General features: G+C 48.1%; 1 protein-coding gene across 4 annotated transcripts; it reads right to left on the reverse strand.

The window, feature by feature from the left end:
• Positions 1-22,700, reverse strand: NME9 (NME/NM23 family member 9). 4 transcript variants are annotated; one of them, XM_040233608.1, is made up of 12 exons: positions 22,633-22,700; positions 22,143-22,179; positions 19,057-19,114; positions 15,069-15,172; positions 12,908-12,979; positions 11,179-11,295; positions 10,051-10,126; positions 7,301-7,383; positions 4,834-4,926; positions 3,774-3,928; positions 2,061-2,200; positions 1-311 (listed from the first exon to the last, which is right to left on the reverse strand). In XM_040233608.1, the coding sequence occupies exons 2-12, from the start codon at positions 22,173-22,175 to the stop codon at positions 214-216; spliced, it is 1,029 nt and encodes a 342-aa protein (XP_040089542.1). In that variant the 5' UTR covers positions 22,176-22,179; positions 22,633-22,700; the 3' UTR covers positions 1-213. The 4 variants fall into 4 exon arrangements, with proteins under 4 accessions (XP_040089542.1, XP_040089534.1, XP_040089551.1 ...); XM_040233600.1 differs by having other exon boundaries at positions 22,621-22,686; XM_040233617.1 differs by lacking the exon at positions 19,057-19,114 and having other exon boundaries at positions 22,621-22,667.
• Between the last annotated feature and the right edge of the window lie 588 nt (positions 22,701-23,288).

Here is a 23,288-nt window from a genome sequence, read left to right on the forward strand (position 1 = left end):
TTCAATGACTGATGTCCATTTATTTTCTAAAATGTCAAGGATGGCCCCCCAAAAGTACATATTCCACATTCATACTGTTTAGTAAGGCAGGAAAGTGGATACCGTTATTTTTATTCATGAAGGATAGCTAAATCAAGAAAGTATTGGTACTCAAAAGAGGAAGTTCCAGTTCTGGAAGTTTCCTTATGTGCAGCAGATATAAGCGTTCTGACTTCAGCTTGTGGCCTCACCCTGGTCACGGGCTGCCTCGTCCACATCCTCCGGGGAGCACAGCATTTTGCCAGGGCCCTCTGCTCCTTCAGCCTCATGGCCTGTGGGATGACAGGCATTTTGTAAGACTTCTTACAACAGCCCAGTCCTGCTCCCCCACCCACAGACTGTCCACCAGAGAACAGCAGAAAGGCAGACAGTGAAGCTAGGGGTCAGGGTGGACAGAGCAGCAAAGAGGTCCTAGTATGTGGGTCAGGGACTAGGGAAGAATTAGGAAAGGCAGTGACTGGCTGAGCACTTGTGTCAGGCCCCAGGCTATGAGCGTCACAAGAACCCTCTGAGAAAGATGATTAGGGGCTCTAATGGGTCTCATCATCTCCGTCTCACAGATGAGGCAACTGAGGTCCAAAAGAGTAACTCTCCCAAGGCTATTCCGCTAATAAATAGCAGAGGCAGGATTCAGACCCAGAACTCTCTGCCTCCAGGGCCCAGAAAAAGTGCTGGGTACACGGAAAGCACACTCTGCTCCTGACGGCTGAGAGGCTGCAACACATATGTCAGAAAAGGGCAGAACACTCACACCCCAACCAGGCCACTTCCGGTCACCCCCACGGGAAGCTGTGCACTTATCCCAGGTGGGATCCAGGCCCAGACCCTTCAGCTCATTATCACGGGAGGTCAGGCTCACACTCTCCCAGCTCTCCCCGAAGTGTTGCCCAGCCAGTTGCCTTCCCTCCTTCCCCAGAGTCATACCTACTTGTTCCAGTCACTACCCCAAACGGATGGGGAGGTCCCCTGACCACACATGGTGGGCTCCCTGTGAGGGCAGGTCCCTAGAGGTAAGCTGGTCTTCCCAGTACCGCCCACATTAGAGTGAGAGTTCCTCCCTAAACTCCATCTCACTCCCAGTTGTCCCTCAGCCAGCAGCAGGCCGTGCCAGGATTAAACAAGGGCCAGCAGGGGTCAGCTCTCACCCTTCCCTTCCTTGCCTTCCTTGCCTTCTGACCACGTACTCTTACTTGGCTGGATGTGGATCTTGAGGAGACCATGATGAACATAAACATTTAGGGAAGTATTGGGTGAAAACCCCTAACATGCAGGCATATAGAGGTTATTACCGGTTCAGATCTGCAGGCAGCCCTCTCCCAAGAAGGCCACCTTCACATCCTTTGCTTCTCCCAGGATGTTCACTCCCAGCCCCTTCCGCCTCACCTCAGGCTCAAACAGAGATGTGCAACTCGGCAGGGGCAGCAGGGGCCTTGTTCTGTCACACATGGAGTGGGGCAGGTCACATGTGCTCTGAGCCCCGTGGCTTTCTCACCCGGATTTGGAAGGGGTACTTTCAAAAAAGCCCAGCACACTTTTCCCAAATGTGGGGGCTGAGGGATACAAGAGCCACAGCAGCTCCAGGCGGAGGGTACTTCTGTATAACCCTATATTTCTCGGCAACCCCATCAAAGGCTTGGTGGGGCCTGCGGAGCTCAGAGGAAGTGACGCAGTGACTGTCTGGCCTCTACCTTGGAAACTGGCTTCTGGAAAGTTAGTTACATTTTCCTGTGGTTTCCAGGAGAGAATGCAAAGTAACTTTGCAACAAGAGTTTGGCTTCAAAGTGAAATATGCAGCAAAAAATGTGATGAGGTATTAAGAAGCAACACTGTTACTCTGAAAATAAAACAGCAGGATAGTTGCTAAAGTTTCCTAAGGGGCCCGGTTTTCCTGAAGGTGGTTACCACATAGTTACTATCAGTAACCAACACCCCCACCCCCAAACCACACACACACACACACACACACAGACACACCATCCCCACAGGATTAAATACAGACCAGATCTGCCTGGATGACTTACCCAGAGGGGCAGATTCTGGAATCTGGTCTGAAAACCGAAAACTGGGGAAGAGCAGGGCCAGTTCCCGACGGGCGTCTTCTGAGTTCCAGCTTCCATGGACTGCATTAAAGGGCATTTCCGTGCCATACTGAGCCCGGAGACTAGCAGTATCCAAAATGTACAAGAAAGAACAGTCTCATTTGAAAAGAAATGTTTTGATCTCTGGCAACATGGCCACTAGCTACCCATCAACAGGCAGCCTGTGACGTGGCTTTCTCGGCTGGAGATGCCAGGAACAGCATCAAGGGTGATGGTAACCAGTGGTATTCTGACCTTGTTTCATTTGTGCAGCAACCCTGTGAGGGAGACTAGGGAGACCATCATGACCCCAGTTTAAATGTGCACGAGTCAGGACTTCCCTGGTGGTCCACTGATGACGAACCCGCCTTGCAATGCAGGGGGAGTGGGTTTGACCCCTGATTTTGGAACTAAGATCCCGCACGCCATGGAGTCACTAAACCCCTGTGCCACAACTCAAGAGCCCATGTGCTCCGGAGCCTCCGTGTGGCAACCAAGACCTGATGCAGCCAAATAAACATTTTTAAAAGGGGGAAAATATGCACGAGTCAGGGTGTGGGCCCAGGAGCTGTCATTTTGTAGTCGTTCCTACTGGGGGCTAGGCAAGCACCCTGCTGAAGACTTGATACAAATTGGCATAGTTAATCCCTTAAGGTTCCCTAAAATAATACTAATACTGCTAAGATTTCCTTTATCTCAAACAGTGTTCCAAGTTCCCTCTTTCTCTTAATCTGAGACAGGTCCTTTCCCATTGCGGTTCCCATTTTCCAGATGAGGATATTAAGACAGACGGATTAAAGCGCAGATGACCCAAGACCACACAGTTAGCAAGAGGAAGAAGAGAGATTCTAACCACAGCACTCTTAACAGCCTCCCAAGATAGGTGCGCACAACCCCATTTTATAGATGAGAGAACTGAGGCTCAGAAAACTTAAGATCTGAACTCTGGGCTCTTTCATCAGCCCCAGCTGCCTCAAACATGAGTGTTCCCAGCTCCCTACAACTATAAAGTACAATGCATTTAGTCTCTTGCTAATGTCTTTCTTGTTGGCGGGGCCTCTCTCAGCTTCAAAGGCAAGACAGTGGATTTGGCAGTGGTGGTGTCAGGCTAAACATTGACACAGGGCCAGGGAGCCGACCAAGGCAGCCTACCGCTGTGTGCAGAACAGGGTGCTCAGACTCTAGGGGACCTCAGGACACCTTGGGTAGGGAGTAGGGGATGAGAGGTGGGGGGGCTGAGTCCACACTGCTGATTCCTAGGCCCCACTCAGAGTCTCTGACTCAGCAGGCCTGGGTGTAGCCCTGGAATCTGAACTTCCTGGGTCAGGGTTTCAGATGGCTCTGGGACCACAGACCCTCTGCTACAGAGAGAACAGTGAGAACTGGACCCACAGCAGCCTTCAGAAGAGGGGAAGAGGCAGCAAGGAGGCATCCTCTGAAGAGCTGGGATGGGATCAGAGGGGGAGGACATCAGGGTCTCCTCAAATACATAACAAAGGGCAGGGACTCCCCAGCATATAACAAAGAGGGAGCTTCGTGGCCATCAGAGTGCCTTCTGCGTTACCCACAATTCTGGGCTGAAGCCCTAGCAGGGCTCTCAGCTTCCTCAGATGCAGGTGTTGTGATGCATGAAAGGACTATTGCTGGTGACATTACCTGTCAGGCTGCTCCCTCCTTGCCACATGAGGGTCACAGGGCCCCATGAGGGTTCGCCAGGCAGTGACCACGTCCTCGGTGCCCTCGGTCCCGGTAAGGATCAGGAGGTAGCTTGGTCCACTGCACATGTGATGTACCAGCTTCTCAAATGCGTCCTAGCACAGGGAGGGAAGGGAGTGAGTCAGGCCAGGGGACCCAGGGGCCCATCCCACCCACAGGATGGGAGAGGGTCCACGAGCTGCCTCACCACTAGCCAGCATGCCCTGGAAGATCCCAGGGAGGGGAAGTGGTACCCAAAGACACAGAGAACCCAGATATAAGTTAAAGGCAGGAAGATGAGGCTCTGAAATGACACATTTGGGGTTGAACATGACATTACCAGAAGTTAGATAGCATTTAGAAGACCACCACACACATGGAAACCAGGGCGTACAGCTGAGACTTCTTTGCACCATCTTGCAACCTTCCCTCCTTCTTCAAGTAGCAACACTCAAGCTTCCTGGGGAGCAGCCCTTCCCCATTTCACTCAGTCCTAGTCTGGCCGACAAGCACAATGCCTATCCACCCCTCTCCACACACCCTCCTCAGGGCCCAGGCTAGGAGACTCTGTCTCCCAGGTGGGTGAGTCAGAAGCAGAAACAGATGAAAAGTGGTTGAATCTATCACCCAACAGGAGCACCTGAAGTGACTCCCTGTGAGGTTTTGTTTCAGAAATCCATACCCCTGCCTTGGTTCTTCTTGTCCCCACACCTTCTCGTGCAACTCCTTCAGCCTTCTTTCTTCAGTTCTGGGAGTCACAGAAAATCCCCCCAATAAATTCCTTACTTCATTACTTAAGTTAGAGTCAAACTCTAATCATTGGGAGCATACCAAGCAACGTCTCCCTGGCGCAGCCTGTAATCATTATGCTGAGAGTAATTCCATGGCCCACTTGCTGTTCATAATCTTGTTCTTCATAATAGTCTAGTTTCTCCCAAACTAATATCAATTTACAAATATAATATTGGAGAAAGAGAAAGAAATGAAAGCATGTTGGATAAGTGGAAACTGAAAAACCAACCTCTCCAGCTCTGTGTTGGTAGAAAAGTCGCATTTCTGCTTCTGTCATGGTTCTCTCTTCATTCGTTAAAATGTCAAACCCAGCTTCCTGGATCTGTAGGAGATATACACACATATATATGGTAAAGAGCCAGACATCCTGGAATGTGAAGTCCTGTGGGCCTTAGAAAACATCACTATGAACAAAGCTAGTGGAGGTGATGAAATTTCAGTTGAGCTATTTCAAATCCTAAAAAATGATGCTGTGAAAGTGCTGCACTCAATATGCCAGCAAATTTGGAAAGCTCAGCAGTGGCCACAGGACTGGAAAAGGTCAGTTTTTGTTCCAATCCCAAAGAAAGGCAATGACAAAGAGTGTTCAAACTACCGCACAATTGCACTCATCTCACACGCTAGCAAAGTAATGCTCAAAATTCTCCAAGCCAGGCTTCAACAGTACATGAACCATGAACTTCCAGAAGTTCAAGCTGGATTTAGAAAAGGCAGAGGAACCAGAGATCAAATTGCCAACATCCACTGGATCACTGAAAAAGCAAGAGAGTTCCCAAAAAACATCTACTTCTGCTTTACTGATTATGCCAAAACCTTTGAATCACAGCAAACTGTGGAAAATTCTTAAAGAGATGGGAACACCAGACCACCTTACCTGCCTCCTGAGAAATCTGTATGCAGGTAAAGAAGCAACAGTCAGAACTGGACATGGAACAACAGACTGGTTCCAAACCGGGAAAGGAGTACATCAAGGTTGTATATTGTCACCCTGATTATTTAACTTATATGCAGAGTACTTCATGTGAAATGCCAGGCTAGATGAAGCACAAGCTGGAATCAAGATTGCCAGGAGAAATATCAATAACCTCAGATATGCAGATGACACCACCATTATGGCAGAAAGCGAAGAAGAACTAAAGAACCTCTTGATGAAAGTGAAAGAGGAGAGTGAAAAAGTTGGCTTAAAACTCAACATTCAGAAAACTAAGATCATGGTATCCGATCCCATCACTTCATGGCAAATAGATGGGGAAACAATGGAAACAGTGACGGACCTTATTTTGGGGGGCGCCAAAATCACTGCAGATGGTGACTGCAGCCATGAAATTAAAAGACGCTTACTCCTTGGAAGAAAAGCTATGATCAACCTAGACAGCATATTAAGAAACAGAGACATTACTTTGCCAACAAAGGTCCATCTAGTCAAAGCTATTGTTTTCCCAGTAGTCATTTGTGAGAATTGGACTATAAAGAAAGCTGAGCGCCAAAGAATTGATGCTTTTGAACTGTGATGTTGGAGAAGACTCTTGAGAGTCCCTTGGATTGCAAGGAGATCAAACCAGTCAATCCTAAAGAAAATCAGTCCTGAATATTCACTGGAAGGTCTGATGCTGAAGCTGAAACTCCAATACTTTGGCCACCTGATGTGAAGAACTGACTCACATGAAAAGACCCTGACGGTGGGAAAGATTGAAGGCAGGTGGAGAAGGGGACGACGGAGGATGAGATGGTTGTATGGCATCACTGACTCAATGGACATGAGTTTGAGCAAAGTTTGGGAGTTGGTAATGGACAGGGAAGCCTGGCACGCTACAGTCCATGGGGTTGAAAAGAGTCGGACATGACTGAGCGACTGAACTGAACTGAAAGCAAGCACAAATTCACATTTCAATATGTTGAAAATAAAAGGTGATGGAAAAACAACATTAAAAGCAGTGGAGACCTTCATTCTCATCATATCTGACCTGATTCAATTTAAAAATTGTAATTTAGGACTTTCCTGGTGGTCCAGTGTTTAAGAAATCCACCTGCCAATGCATGGATACGAGTTCGATCCCTGGTCTGGGCGGATCCCACATGGCACAGGGCAACCAAACTTGTGCACCACAAGAACTGAGCCTGTGCTCCACAAGAGAAGCCACCCCAGTGAGAAACCCAGGCACAGCAACAAAGAATAGCCCCCACGTGCCGCCACTAGAGAAAAGCCCTCATACAGCAACAGAGACCCAGCACAGCCAAAATATATATATATGTATTGTGATTTCCTTCATTGGAATTTTAATTAAACTCCTTTGGAGAAGGAAATGGCAACCCACTCCAGTATTCTTGCCTGGAGAATCCCAGGGACAGAGGAGCCTGGTGGGCTGCCGTCTATGGGGTTGCACAGAGTCGGACACGACTGAAGCGACTTAGTAGGTAGTAGTAGATGCTTCTCCCCACTAGGACACTGCTACACTATGCCCCAGCCCTGTTTTTCCAGCAGAGAAGATGCAAGTACAGTCTGTAAGGGAAATGTTGTCTTTCTTGCTGCTGGGCTAGGTCTTTCCATCATGTCTGACTCTGTGCAACCCCATGAACTGTAGCCCGCCAGGCCCCTCTGTCCATGGGGATTCTCCAGGCAAGAATAATGGAGTGGGTTGCCATGCCCTCCTCCAGGGGATCTTCCCAACTCAGAAGTCTCCCGTTGTCTCTCTTACCTTCATGATAATCTCATCTGTCTTCCCATGGACCACCGCATCTGGTTTAATGATGGCCAAGGTGCAGGCCTTCTCTGATGACACTGCAACAAGCCAGAGATGGTGCTGTCAGACCCTGGACTCGCAGGAGGCTCTCAGGATGCTCTCCGCAGGGAACGTGCCGCTCCACACAGCCCCTGCCTCCCTCCCCCAGACTCTTGGCTGAGCTTCTGCTGACCTGGACTCTAGTGAATGCAGGGGTCTGGCTCCAACCCCAGCCCCAGCCTGGCTGCAAGGGACACGAACTGGGAGGGAGAGTGTGGGGAAGGAGGAGAGGATGGGAGGTGGAGAAGGAAATCAAATACGACTCAGGAGCAAAACCCAGAAACAACCAAGTCAGCCTGGAGAGGGGACAGAGCTGGAACAGAGGTGAAGCAGGCCACGACCCTCTCGTTCCTTCCTGTGCCCCCCCCCCACATGATTCTTGGTCTCTAACTTCAACCTACTGTGTTCTCCTCTCGGTGTGTCTTTCTGACTTTCTAGCATGTGGTCAGTGGTGGCTGCCTCAGGCCCCAAGTCTGCTCAGGGCTGGCACGTTCTACCAGACTCCTCTGTCTCTGTCCCATTCTCCTGAGAATCAGCCGCTTTGTTGTTTGGAGCCCAGGCACCAGTCAGAGCTCACTGGCCAGGCTACTGGGTGGCTGTGTCCACAGGTCAAGCAGCTGTGGTGATGAGGGACATGCCACATGGCAGCCATCCACTGCTCAGGCCCACAGATGCCTCGGGGGAACCCACATCTGTGCACAAACCCATCCCTGTCAGATTCCCATTTGTATGGACTTGGCCTTGGTGAGCTCTGCACGCTGTCCACAGACTATATCCCCCATGGCCTATTTTCTCTTTTCAACTTTCACATCAGTTGTGTTGACTCTGAAAATCTAAAAAATATGGGCTGAAAAAGTGTTGATCATGTTAAGCAGCCAATCGGTTCATCCTTCCATGAGCACTATTTCTAACATCCTATGAATCCTTGGACTTTAAATCCCCTTATAAATTGACCAATTAAAGAGACCACACAGAGGTATAAAGTGAGAAGAGAAGAGGCCAGAGCAGAAGCCCAAGAACTCCAGTCTGAAGAGAGAGCAAAAGAAAAGAAGCTGAGGAAGGGGAGGCTGTGGACAGGCCAGAGAAAATGAGAAGGGAAATGAGAAAGGTTGAGATGTCTCAGACATCAGACAAGAAGAGGGGTACTTTTGTTTTTGTGGGGCTTTTATGGGAACCACTTTTAAAGTCTTTGTTGAATTTGTTACAGCATTGCTTCTGTTTTGGTTCTGGGGCCACAAGGAATGTGGGATCTTAGGGCTTCCCAGGTGACACGTGGTAAAGAATACACCTGCCAGCACAGGAGACATAAGAGATGCGGGTTCAACCCCTGGGTTCGGAAGATTCCCTGGAGGAGGCAGCCCTTTCCACTATTCTTGCCTGAAGAGTCTCCTGGACAGAGGAGCCTGGCGAGCTACGGTCCATAAGGTCACAACGGTTTGGACATGACTGAAGTGACTTAGCACATGTGGCGTCTTAGTTCCCCAATCAGGGATTGAACCCATCCCCCTTGCATTGGGAGGCGAAATCTTAACTCCTGGACCACCGGGGAAGCCTCAAGAAGAGGGTTTTGAGTAGGAAGACGCTGTGGGCGGCAGCCAAGCCTGCAGCAGGACACCATAGGCTCTGACTGGCAACTGCCTGCTGGATTTGGCCCCAAGAGGGTCACTGGAGCCCTGGGAGCAGCAGATGGGCAGAGATAGAGGAGAGGGCAGCCCAAGGAGTGTGGACCAGGAAGTTGAGCTGGGAGAGTGGAAGGCTAAGGGCAAGGGCAGGCGTTGTGTAGTTTCCTAAGTGGAGAGACTGGATTTAGGAGAAAATAGTGGGGAAGAGAAGAAGAGATAATCCGTAAACGAGACAACGAGTGTTTCCTGCAGAAGCCAAGTCGCTGACTTCTCTTTCACACTTGAAGTTTCTTGCTCTCCTAAACTGCACCACATCCCTTATTAGAATCTATCTCAGACAGTCCTTGTCATCCACACAGAAATAGCAGTTTTTCTCGTTCCGGCAGTAATCAGAACTTCCTCCTCTCTCTTGCTTGGTTCCTGAGCCACACCCTGGTTTCCTCTGGTGTCTCAGGGACCATCAGGAGCCACCTTGCCAGCAACAACTTCTCTAACTTTTAGCTTCTCTTCCCACTGTCAGCTCAAGATGTTCGCATATTAAAGCCTCAGGAAGAACAGTGATGCTCAGGAGTGTAAAATCCATGAGTTGATACTTGAGGACTAAGAGGAAGAGGGTACAGGGCTGTGGGGAGGGAAGGGGTTCAGTACAGCTGACTTTCTCACACTTGAGAAAAATGGTTAAAGAAACTCAAGTTCTTAACTCAAATAAGGACTAAGGAAACCCCAGCACCTCATTACTTTACCTTATTAGTGTCATTCCCCTCCAGTTTATTAAGAAAGCCTTTCCTGATGCTCAGTAATTGTCATGAAAGTCACACTTGTTATAGTTGAACATGATCAGAAAGACACTCAAGATGCAATTAAAGCACAGGAGGGAGATTAACACAGTATGTTTAAAGTCAGGTGATTGGAGATGAAATGTTTTATGGGTTATTTTCCCAGAGTTCAGATTATTCAATAAACTTATTACTCATATATTTTCTAAGAAACACATCAAGTCCAAGTCTGCACTGCTTTTTGCTTGCTTGTTGGTTCTGTACTCACCCAGGTCCTCATCATCACCATCATTCTTTTCATGAGAAAAGCATTCATCTTCATCGGAAAGAGCTTCATCTTTAATCTAGTACAAAGTGGTCACAGACAGAAAGTAGATAGCGGATTAAAATTCCACAAAGACCTTCAACAAGCAACGGAAGCCAAGAAAGGAAAGGTTCCAAACGCAGAGCAAAAGAGGGTCAAGACTATCAGTCTTGGAAACTTTTCAAGGTCCGTTTGAGTAACTGGGTGGTGGTAGAGGGTGAGAGCAATTGAACACAAGGAAATCCATGCTGATCTTAAGGTTTAGAGCCTGCCTGTTTCCATGAGCATCAAGTAGAAACTAAGGAAGAAGAAAGATGAAATAGAGAGTTGACAAGCAGACAAAGAACTGAAATACAAATAGATAGAAAGCAACTGGCTACACTGTATGGGGGGAGTAGTAAAGACAGATCATTTATCTGTGGAGGAAGCACAAGTGTTTTCTTTCTCGGGGAAAATTTGCCAGTTTTCTGGGGGAAATATATGATTTGATTCCAATCCATTCTATGAGAACAGGGCTTTGCTCTTTGGAATTGAGTGTGAAAACTTGAACACTGGATACTGCACAACGTTAAGGCTCCTGTGGCAGCCGCTCAGAGCACCAGGAAATACTTCTTTCTAAGGGGTGTCAGTTTTCAAAAGCTGCCAATTCTTTATGAAAAACTCACAGTCCCATGTTATCCTGAAAATATTGTACCTAAATCACAACTAGTGCTTACTGATCCTATTTCTCAACGTAATGACCCCTTTCTAGTTGGGGTCACAAATAAAACCCAGGAATGAGAGGGAAGGGCAGGTCACCAGGAGAGATGTTCCCCTGAGGCTGACTCCTCCAACCCACTCCTGGACCCATAACTTCATTTTCATTTCTGAATTCGCTGTCAGGGTTACAGAAGCCCCTGTTGGGAGATGAAGTGGGGATGAGCGAGAAATAGATGAGACACTAAAGTGTTCTGGATGAAGAGGATGACTTCCTCAAAGACTTCCTAGTGGGCCTTGCACCTCCCCTGAGCAGGTGAGCATTTACTGCAGCTTTTCAGGGATAGGGAGGACACTGGCAGGGCAGGGGAGGGACCTGCTGGCCTGGCCACTTACCACCCTCCGTTCTCTGCCTTCAGCCAGCACCCTCTTTTCTGCCTCCAGCTGCTCGCGGATGGTTTTCTCCAACAGTGGGGCATTTGCTCCTCTCACCACCGCCACCAGCTCTCCTCCCTGGAACACAGCACAGAGGTCCTGCTCAGATCACAGGACAGCAACCTCTTTCAAGAGCTAGTGAGTGTCCAAGGGTGTTGGGAATGTGCCCAAGGTCAAGGTCCGTGGACCCCACACCCACGGCCTCCAGTCACTTCTCTGCCCCCTACCCATGCTCCTCTCCCTTCAAAACTTCCTTCAGGGCAGTGGGGAGTTAGGTGGGGGAGGACCAGGGCCATAGGTTGTGAGTCACTAAGTGTGGCCTCTCTGTGGCTCCTTCATCTAACAAGTATCAACTGAGCACTTACTATGCCCAACACCAAGACAGAGGCACAGAACATAAACCTGAAACATGGAAAGACACAGACACCACCCTCAGTGAGTTGGGTGTGGAGTGGGGATGGAGATGGTGGTGTCAGAGAAACAACTACAACAGGATAAGGCCATTGCATTAATAGGGGTGCTTGGAATTTGGGGCAAGAGTCAAATCCCAACTCCATCTGGGGTGATCAGGGAGAACCTCACAGTGGAGGTGCTGTTTGCAGGGAACTGGAGCTTCCCATCTTTGATTCTTCAGAAGTCTCCATGCCCGTCACTCACAGACCATCACATACACTGGGCCCTCCTTCTGTGTCCATCCCACCCTCAGGGGACCACCACTGCGTGACGATGGTGACAAGCTGCCACATGTCCCCATATGGCCATTATAACTGATGCTTTAATCTGCATGCTCCAGGCTCAGGCAAGCAAACCACTGCGGTAATGATGCCTTTTCTGCCACTGAGCTCTGATGCCATGTGGCTGGGGGCATGTTCATCTCAGCATCTCCCGCTCCCCCTCCCCCCAACCAGGTTCCATCGAATAACTTCAATCTCCCTCCTGAAGGCCGAAGCTCAAATGATGTTTCACCAGAAGCTTCCAACTTGTGAGACTTGCTGCCGAGGGCAGGAGCCTGAAGGTTTCCAAGCTAAACCACCCCGGCCCTGGTGAGCAGACCCCAGTTTCCCTGACTGTGTGACGGAGCACTGCACTGAGTCAGGAGGAGAAAATCAACCTGTTGTCTTCAGGGTCTGGCAGGTGACCTAAAGCCAGGAGCCAGATGTGAGATGGCAGGCCCTCAGGGGCCAGGAGCCCCACGTGGATGTCACAGCTGAAGGCAGCCGGGAAGTTTTGCAAATGCTAAACCACTGGTTGTCATCCATCGACCTTCTCATTTCCAACTCTATGTCAGCATATCTTCACATTTAATGATGAAGCAAAGGTAAATACAGGAGCGTTCATGTTGTGGAGCATTCGTGTTCCCTCTGTGGAGTACAGTGGGACTCACCAAACCCTGTGCTGGGAGTGAGACTTGGGTCAAGAGTGCTCACAGCTAGAAGGCGCACAGGCGTCCGAGGGGATCGTCCTCTGTTCCGAGTCCAGCCCTCAGGAGGCCTACAGCCCGGAGTGACTCTCCTCAGGGTTCTGCCCACGAGTAGTGCCGTGATTGAGGGCATTGGTCCTTGGCCAAACAATAAAGTCAGGAGAAGCCAGCACCTCTTGCTGGGAATAGTGTGGGCTCTTAGGGAGAGGCATCCTTCTGAACCCTCAGGGGTGCAGCCGTGGGACCATCCCTGATTGAAAAGGTACTCACGGCATAAAACAGAAAGGTCGGCTCACACCTCCCTCGGTATCTTTCGAGCACATCAAGACAGTCTGCCTCTGCCTAAAGGAGAGAGATGGTCAGCAGGGTGATGGGAGAGCCGCGTGGGACACACATCTCACACACGCATCTCACACACACACACAGCCTTCATCCCCCACGTCACATACCACATACACACACACAGACACCACAAACACACATACCCCCCATCCCACACAGCACACACACCACACACCTTCACACACCACACACACACACACCTCATCCCCATACCACATACACACACACCACAGTCACCACACACAGACATCACATACACACACCCCTCATCCCACACAACACACACACACCACCCCCCACACATACCACACACACCACACACACACACACACCTCATCCCCATATCACATACGTACACACACACACACCCCCCACACTTACCACACAGACATCACATACACATATACCCCTCTTCCCACACAACGCACACACACCACACACCCTCACATACCACACACACCACACCCTCACATACCACACACACGCGCACACACACATACCTCGTCCCCATACTACATACACACACACACACCACACTCACCACACACAGACATCATAGACACACATACCCCTCATCCCACACAACACACACACACCACACACCCTCACATACCACACACACAGACACCTCATCCCCATACCACATACACACACACAGACACCACAAACACACATACCCCTCATCCCACACAACACACACACACCACACACCCTCACATACCACACACATGCGCACACACACATACCTCATCCCCATACTACATACACACACACACACACCACACTCACCACACACAGACATCACACACACACATACTCCTCAACCCACACAACACACACACATACCACATCCCCCCTACATACGACACACACACACTTCCTCCCCATCCCACGCACACACACACACACTACACCACACCACACCCCCAATACTACACACCATATACCACCTACACACACAGCACATACAGGCATTACATGTAACACACACACCACACCACACACATGCACACACACGCATTATACACCCACACACACCACACCACACACAGTACACGTCACACACATTACACAGAAGTCACATACTACACCACACACACAGATTACACAGAGCACACACCATACACACATATCACACACACACATCACACACACATTACACACGACACACACTACATAACACACGTATGTTACACATAACACACCACACACACCACACACATCCATTACACATCTCTCTCTCTCACACACACACACACACAAGTGATGCCCTCCCCAGGTGGAGCCCTGGCTTTTCTCTCTCGTGCTGCTCCTTCTAATGTCTTTTCATCTGAACTTTAACAAGTGTCCTGTCAACATATAGGTAAAAAGTGTTGCCAGTGTAGTTTTTTGAGGAATGAAATAAGGAGGAAATGACAGCTTCTCCTGCTCCGGATCAAGGGAGCTCCTCCGCTACCACCCCACGTCTGTTCCTAGTGGCTGGGACACAGGAGGGTCCTTGAGCTCTGCCTCCAGGTTGGATAAAGCCCACCATTCAGGCCCCTCCTGCGCTCCTCCACCGAAGCCTCACCACCGGCTCCCCAGAGGAGGGCAAGCTTCCCGGAAGCCCAGCTTCTCCAGAGTTATCATGAGGGAGCGTCGCTCCCGTTTACTGGCTGAGCCTCACCCCTTGCAGCTCATCCCGAGTCTCCTACACGCGGCTCCGGAAGTGATTCCCATCTCCATCCAATGACCCAAGGAAACTTTTGCTGAAAGTCCCCTTTAAGGAGCAAGGATAGAGATCTTAAACCCTGAGCTCTGGAAGTGAGACTCCAGGCTTCGCAGTGTCCAGGAGACAAGAAGGAGGAGCACTGGCCTCAGAGTGGCCAAGCAGTCCCTGCTCCAGCGCCAGGGGTGGCCAAGGCCACCGGGACTGTGGGAGGCGGGGAAGGCAGGAAACCTCCCCCGAGAAACTGGCATCAGCAGAAACTCCACAACGAATCCTCTCTCCATGATCTGCAAAAGGCCCCTCAGGCTTCCTGTTCCTGTTTTTCAATGTTTAAGTTTTTTTGCAACCGTTGTTCGACATTCTGCTGAGAGAGGATCTTACTGATGCAAAATGCAGAAGGTCCGGGCCGACCTCCACCCTCATCTTCTGGAAGAGGCTCACCACGGGCTTGCAGGGGCCACACCAGCCTTGGTAGACGTCAACAACTGCGGGGAACCAAGAAACCGGGGCGCCCAGCCACGTCAGGCAAAACTGATACCAGCACGTTCCCACCCGCTCCATTGGCCACCTTTATTTGCTGTGGTGCTTTAGTGGTTTAGTCCTTAAGTCATGTCCAGCTCTTGCGACCTCATGGACTGTAGCCCTCCGGGCTCCTCTGTCTGTGGGATTTCCCAGGCAAGAATAATGGAGTGGGTTGCCATTTCCTTCTCCAGGGTATATTCCCAACGTAGGGATTGAACACAGGTCTCTTACATTGCGGACAGATTCTTTACCAACTGAGCTATAAGGGAAGCCCCATTTGCTGGTTAAGAGGATGTATTCTCCAAGCAGAGCAGGAGCGAGAGTGGAAACACAGCGTTCCCTTATGAACTCAGTGTTCCAAATTCTAAACTCAATGAAGTGAGTAGAGTAAAAATCACTTACTTAACATGCATCCTTTACCACAAGGAATTTTCAGGCCTAGCACAGAGAGGCCCTCTGTAACTATTTGAATTGGACTGAAAGTATCCCTTCTGAGAGGAATAGTAGATGACCTGTCAGCATACAGTCAACTCTTAGCTAATAAACACAGCATTACCCTTTCCTCCTGACTAGTTAAAAGCTACTTGCTTTGAGTAAAGGGGAAGTTTACCTACTCTATCAAATCAACATTGTTCTCCCAGAAAGCTAACCTAAGAGAGACCTAGGTGGAAACTGGGGTGCCTGTTTCTGCCTTGGTCCTGGTCTCTGGAGTGTGGCAGGAACTGCATATGGGGGACCCGCTTGTCTGACGGCACTAGACCTCGACGTCTGCAAGAAGCTAAGCAACAAAGCCAACACGTGTGCAGCGGACACACACAGGACCCACCCAGCCCAGTCAGACACCGCAAGTAAGTGCTAGATGGTGACATCCTGATGGTCACATTTTAGAGAAAGGATGTCTTCATGAAGACCTCAGCAGTCAGAGTTCATGCCTGATCCACACAGCAGGGCATTTCTGTTCAGCAGCAGGCGTGCATGGTCATGGGGAGGGAGTGTGGATACTGCTTATAAACTCTCAGCTCTGCCAGTTTTAATAGCAAGCAGTTGGTGATTTTACTTTTTGAAAGTTCACATTTCAATTTTTCACATCATATGAGAACATTTATTAATAAAACATGGTATAGATTATCTTTTTTTCCTTTTTTTGGCCGTGCCATATGGCTTACGGGATCTTAATTCCCTGACCAGAGGTTGAACCCAGGTCCTTGGCAGTGAAAGCACTGAGTTCTAGCCACTAGACTGCCAAGGAATTCCCTAAATTATCATGACTGAAGTTAGCATAGACTCTGGCAGCACTAACACTGTACTGTAGGAGTTGGGAAGAGGTTACCCAGTGGAGGGGTGACTTGCATTGGACACTGTGGAAATGCCAGGCTTGGATGGGCAGAGAGGGAGTCCATGATGGGAAGCATGGTAGGGGTGTACAGGGGCCACTGGGGTTGGGCTGTGGGAAGTGGTGACAGAGATCACTGGACAAGCAAGGAATGTGGGTTTGAGGAGCTCCATCCTGATTTACTAGCCAGTGAGGACTCACAGTAGGTTTTTAGAAAGGAGAGTTAATATTTACTAAGCCATCTGCACTTGGCTTTTCTCTCAAAAAAATCCAGCGACATAGGTATTTTTATCCTACCATAGAATTAGAAATGAGATAGCCAACCTAAGGTAAAACAAAATAAAAATTCTCAAGGAGTAGAACCAAGTTTTGGACTGAGGTTTGTCTGATGCCATAGTTCATGCTTTTTCAATGACTCTAGGAATGAAGATGCACAAATTCAAGAGTATGAGTCAGTTTGGCCAAGCTACATAGTTTTGCAGAGATAGAATCAGACTGGGTTTGGGAGGGATCTGGAAGCCAGACACAGGGGTGGCAGTGTCAAGGGAGGGATGGAAGGAATGGAAGAATCCCTGAGACTTTGAAAAGGAAGTGGAAAGACTGGCGGGGGTGGGGCGGTGACAGTCCTGCGGATGTGAGAAAGACCCACCATTGAGCCCAGCAGAGAAAAAGAAAAAAGAGTGAAGGCAGGGAGAGAGTGTTTGGGGAGGGAGGAAAGTGCACTAGATTCCAGATATGCTCATTTCCAGTAGCAACCAGAGAGTCTAAGCCAAATGGTCCCAAAGGCAGTTAGACACCAGCAGGGGCAAGAGAGAGGGATTTGGTCCTTAGCATCCAAGCAGAGGATGAAGCTCTGGGCTTCCTTAAGGACAACAGCTTCACAGTTGAGCAATTTCAGTAGACCCCCAGTAATGGGAGAGAAAGGCATTTGGGTCATACTGGGAAAAGTCCTGGAAGACTCAGACGACCCTGTATCCAAGCCCACCAAGAAGAACAGTTTCAAGCTCTGGCAGGTAAAAAAAAAAAAAAAAAAAAACTGGGACACAGTTAGCTACCAATCTCTATGCAGGATTTCCATTGATAGGTCAGCCCAGTCATTTGTACCAACTCTCCATCTCCTCTCGCACTCCCTGGCTCTCCGAGGAGTGGTGGGGACAAAGGCACACTTGCCATAATTAAGGGGAAGAAGGGACTGGGGACTGGGGAGACACTATATGAAGAGATTGAATGGCAGGAAGCAGAGAAGGGAGGGAAGAAATGGCAGAGAAGTGAAAAGGAAGGTGTGTGTGTGTGTGTGTGTGTGTGTGCAAACCTGAATAGACTTCTGCATGTTTGAAGGCAGATGGAAGTGAGCCAACCAGAGTTCCAAGATGGTGGTTGAGTTTGGGCACAAATCTCTGCTGGCTCTAGAAAGATTCTTGTCTTCCTGAGACTGCCTGATGAACGAGGCAGATGAGCCCCTGCTACCTTCAGTCTGCACGATTCCCTCGTGTTGCTCTTAGTGCTGGGCTCAACAATTCCACGCTCCACAGATGGCAGCTATGATCACATAGGGTGCCTTGAGTGCAGGCTGGACCCAGAGCTTCTAACAAACAAACGGGGCAAACGTGACGGGATGTTACTTTTGAGATTAGGTTACACAAAGACTGTGACTTTCACCTCTCTTGTGTACTTGATCGCTCTCTCTTTTCCTCTCTCCCTGAACCCTGCTTTGGGTGGAGAGGTTGGGAGAAGAAGCTACCATGTTGTGAGTAGCCTTATGGAGAAATTGATGGCGAGAAATGGATGTTTCTGGCCAACAGCCAGTCAAGACCTATATCCTGCCAATGGTCACAGGAATGGACTTGGAAATGACCTTTGAAGATTTGCCGAAGCCACACGACCAAGTTTGGAAGTAAGTTAAACTCTAAGTTGAGCCTTGACATTCTTGGTCTGACTCCTTAGCTGCAGCCTGGTGAGAGACCCCAAGCCAAAGGCACCCAACTAAGCAACCCCTGGATTCTGGGTCCACAGAAACTGTGGGATAATAAATGTTGAGTGCTATAGACTGCTAAGTTTTAGGGTAAATTGTTACTCAGCAATAGATACTGATACAAGGAGGGTAGGGGACCAGGAGGATGTGCTGTTTCCTAGTGACTGTGCAGCCCCTGGTTCCACTCTCTTGGGCTACCTGGCTCTCAGTGCAGCCCTTGAGTTCCAAGAGATCCCCTATTCCTTTCAATACCTTCCCCTTTTGTGCCTCAAGTAATTTTAACACCAAATATGCCCTGAGCATGACAATCAGCTCTAAAACAAGGGAACCCTGCTATCCGGCAGTACTGACTAGTTTCCTGAATTGGACTAACAGATGTTGAAACCAGATATGTACATACACACAAAAGAATTGCCTTCTTCTTTACTTATGAAACTCAAGGTTATAGGGAAATGATACTCTCTGCAGGTTTTCCCTCCATGGTTCAATATGCCATTTAGGAATTTTGAAAAGAATGGGTCTAAAAAATCATCTTAAATTACCAGTTAGTCCTTTGGAGCTGAGCATTTCCTCCCAAAGTTCTTGGGTGCTGACATTGACCTAGCATCAGAGAGGAACAGAAGCTGTATTACTGCGGGTGCCCATGGGGAGGCAATTTGGTGCGTTTACTCTAGGTTATCTACTCATATCTATCAGTCAGGTCTCTCTCTTCTCTCTCCGTCTCTTTCTCAATGAAATACTGACAAATACAGCTCAAGCTGCCCTCTTTGCCCAGTCTTCTTTTCTCCTCTCTCTCCTGCCTCCAACCCCAAGAATAACCACTATCCTAAGAAAAATCTCATTTTAAAAACTGTTGGGACTTCCTTGGTGGTCCAGTAGTTGAGAATTCACCTTCCACTGCAGGAGACATGGCTTTGATCCCTGGTCAGGAAACTAAGATCCCACATGCCTCAGAGCAATTAAGCCCAGGCAGCCCATGTGAGGCAACCACTGAGACGGTGCACGCTAAAGCCCACGCTCTGAACTGGAGAAGCCTCCCACGGGCAGCAACTAGAGAAGAGCCTGCATGCCACAACGAAGACCCAGTGCAGCCAAAAATTAAAAAAAAAAAAATTTTAATTAAAAAATCATTTTTACTTGTTACTTTGCCAAAACTATATATAAAATTGTTTTGTGTACATAAATAGTATCATATTGAAGATCTCCTTTTGCAATTTGTGTTTTTACTCAACATTAAATTTTGACACTTATCTGAATTTATGTACAAGGAGGTATTCATTTGTTTTTGCTTTTTTGTCTTTTTATACATTTATGGAGGTATAAATTATACATAGTGAGACATACAGAACTAAACTATTACACATGAGTGACTTTTAACAAATGCATGTACCCAGGTAACCACACTTCTATCACAATACAGAACATTCTATCTCCCCAGAAAGTTCCCTCTGGTCTCCTCCCACTCACTCCCTACTTCTCTCCCCAGGTAAACACTAACCTGCTTTCTGTCATAACAAATTAATTTTACTGATTCTGAAACTTCATATAAATGAAATAGTACAGCATGTCCTGTTTTGTGCTGGTCTCTTTGGCTCAGCGGATTTGGGGCATTCATCTGTGTAATTGTATCTCAGTAGTTTGTTCACTTTTATTCCTGAGCACATTCCATTGTATGACAACATCACTTTCTGCTTGATAGATGATTTGGGGCTCTTATGAAAGACTTAGGAACATTCTTGTTAAATTTTCTCGTTCACCCTTTCATTTGTCTTCAGTAAGTAAATACCTAGGAGTTATATTGCTGGGATATTGGGTCAACTGAGGAACGCTAAATAGTCTCACCTAGGGAGAGGACAGGGTTCCTGGTTGGCAGACTCTAGAACACTGTTTTCAAGAAGTTGACTGGGTGGGGAAGCAATGCTTACACAGAGGCCTCAGTGCATAGCGACCCTCCACCTCTGCCTCAGCAGATGGGAGCACTTCCTTTGAGCACCACAATGAACTCAGAGCTCTGGGGAATATGCATGAAAAAAACTGATAACCAATGTTATTACTCTACAAAGGGAATATCAGGCACAGACACATGAAGAGACAATCATATGGAGCAAAATGCTTAGAGCCACAAGCCTGGACATATCTACAGGAGTATCATCACCACAGCTCTGCCAGGTAGGTATCATCCCTCCTGTTTACACAAAGAACAAGGAGGCCCAGAGAGGCTGAGGACATTGCTCACAGCAATAAATGAAAGGACCAGGTGCTTAGAATTGATTTACAGACACAGAGAAAGTCTCAAAACTCTAAAGTACTAAAATCTCAGTGCTGGAAGGCCCTGAGGGATAATTCACCCAACATGCTCCTTAGCCCAGAGCAGGTATGTGATTTATCCGAAGTCCTAGAAGAGTCAAGAACTGCATTAAATCTTCGACTTCCAGACCAAAACTCTTCCCTTCCCTGCCCATCCAGCCCCCTGCATACTATCCTTAGCCTGATACTGCTTTCTTCTTTTTAAAAAGCACATGCAAATTCACATGTAAAGTGCTGATGCCACAGAGAACAATAAAGGAGAAATCAGATGCCTGGAGACCACTGCCCATCTACTGAGAGGTGCCTAGAGCCTGACCATGAAAAATTTTAAAGTTTACTTTAAAAGGCACCCACGTTACATTATGATAATAAAGCCTTCCATCCCACATCCATCCCCTTCCATGCCTGCATTTTTTTTTTTTTAACCATCACTTTAGAATCAACCACTACTTATTGGGCCAGGGCCAGGACAATAGGTAGTTATTGTCTTATTAATTCACTTGTCACAGGTGCAAACAAAGTAAAGCACTCTATAAGGAAAGTATAGTGCATAAAATATCAAAACATTCTTTGAATAAGCAAATGATTTCAAGAAAGCAGTGATGGGAGAAGTGGGTCTTCAGAAAGGGCACAGTTACAGACATATGCCCAGACTCTAAGAACTTATATTTCTCAGCAAGTCATAATTATACCTCAACAAAATATATGTCAGATCGAATTATACTGATTGATATTTTCTTGCTATTTTTTGTTTTATTTTAATTCATGTTTCACGGTTGCATAAGCATTATAAAGATAAGCAGCTTTTATCCAAGTTTATGATTATATGTTTATATTTGCATGCATGCTAAGTCGCTTCAGCCGTGTCCAACTCTGTGCAATCTTAGGGACTGTAGCCCGCCAGGCTCCTCTGTCCATGGGATTCTCCAGGCAAGAATACTGGAGTGGGTTGCCATGCCCTCCTCATGTTTATATTTACGTGCACACACAAAAAGTTGTCATCATTAGAGGTCAAGATAAGCTTTTATTCCTTTAAGACAGAAGGGTACAATATTCAAATTTGTGAACATTGTTATATGCCACATTTTAATAGTACATTTTAATTTTAATTTTTTGCTCACACTGTGCAGCTTATGAGATCTTAGTTTCCACACCAGGGATAGAACCCATACCCCCTGCAATGGAAGCGCAGAGTATTGACCACTGGACCACCAGGGAAGTCATTTTTATACCGCACTTCCCATTCCAGACCATCCTCCCCCACCCACCCTCCATTCCACCCCAATCAAGTGCTGGAAGCCAACCTCGCCTTGAAACTTACCTGCAGGGCAATTTCCTTTCTCTTGCTGCCCATGGCTCTACAAAGAAGACAGAAGCTCTGTTATTGAGGGTTCAGGCCATTCTGGCCGCAGCCTCACGACAAAACATTGAGTAGATCTGCAAGCCTAGAGCCTCCTTCAGATAAAGCGCCCACCTCCCCAACTCCGCTCCTTCAAGTTAATTATGAATGGCAGCAAATAAACGCAGTGATCCAAAGTGAACACCCCACGGATAAAGCTGAGCTTAAGCCCGAGGGCTTTTGGCTCGCCAGAAGGTTTTCTGTGGACATGCGGAGTCCTTTCCCCGCCGGGAGCTGGCGGAGGGGCGCGCGCGGAGGCCCTAGTAGCGGCGCCGGGCCACGCAGCCCATCAGGTCCCGAAATGCCTGCCAAGGAATTTGGACTGAAAAAGCCTACAGAACCCTGCCATCCCTACTGTTCCCATTTATTCCTGGGAAACTGAGCCCCTGCAAACAGGTACCGGGTCCTCAACCTGCCGCAAGAGTTTCCAACACAGTTTGCTGCGACCCAGCCACAGTCGTCATGGCAACACTGCGCGGGCGGGGTGGGGGTGGGGTACTAAGGCGGCCAAGAAATGAACCCGAGTACACATAAGCCACGCCCACTCTGGGCTAGCGCAAAGGCAGGAGGGTGTCCCGCCTCTTGCTGTCAGAACTGGACGGTAGAAACCCTCATTGGCTGAAGAGTTTGTCCTCTCTGGGTCTTTTGCACCCACCAAGCACAGATCTGGGGCATCAGGTACTGTAGAGCTGCACCCTCCATCCCTGCAACCCTTCTGTCCCACCAGGCCTGGCATAGAGCTTTTCTATTGCTACTGAATACATACTGGGCAGGGGTGGCTCCCAGGTTTTGACAGATCTGAAGAGGTTTCCTTCAAGATAAAGAATACAAAATTACAAATTCAAAATGAAGTATGAAAGTCAAGTGGAGAAAATAGAAGCCATTATAAACATGGTGTGAATGATCTACACCAATTAAAAGAAATTGCCAGGAGATTAAAAAAACAAGGCCCAACTATATGTTGTCTTCAAGAAATCCACTTTAAATATAACGCACAGGTTTAAAAGGTGTTTGTTTTTTTTTTTACTTGTTTGTTTTTAAAGACAGAAGTAAAAGGGTGGAGAAACT

The sequence above is a fragment of the Oryx dammah genome, unplaced genomic scaffold, assembly GCF_014754425.2.
Source record: "Oryx dammah isolate SB20612 unplaced genomic scaffold, SCBI_Odam_1.1 HiC_scaffold_2, whole genome shotgun sequence".
NCBI classification, from domain to species: domain Eukaryota; kingdom Metazoa; phylum Chordata; class Mammalia; order Artiodactyla; family Bovidae; genus Oryx; species Oryx dammah.

Excerpts from the sequence above, each read along its gene's own strand:
- NME9 (XM_040233608.1), bottom strand. The coding sequence starts at position 22,175 with ATGGGCAGCAAGAGAAAGGAAATTGCCCTGCAG. Across the intron at positions 11,296-12,907 it reads CGACCTTTCTGTTTTATGCC|GGAGGAGAGCTGGTGGCGGT; the intron begins GTGAGTACCTTT and ends GCTGTGTTCCAG. Across the intron at positions 312-2,060 it reads TCCAGAATCTGCCCCTCTGG|GCCATGAGGCTGAAGGAGCA; the intron begins GTAAGTCATCCA and ends GTCATCCCACAG.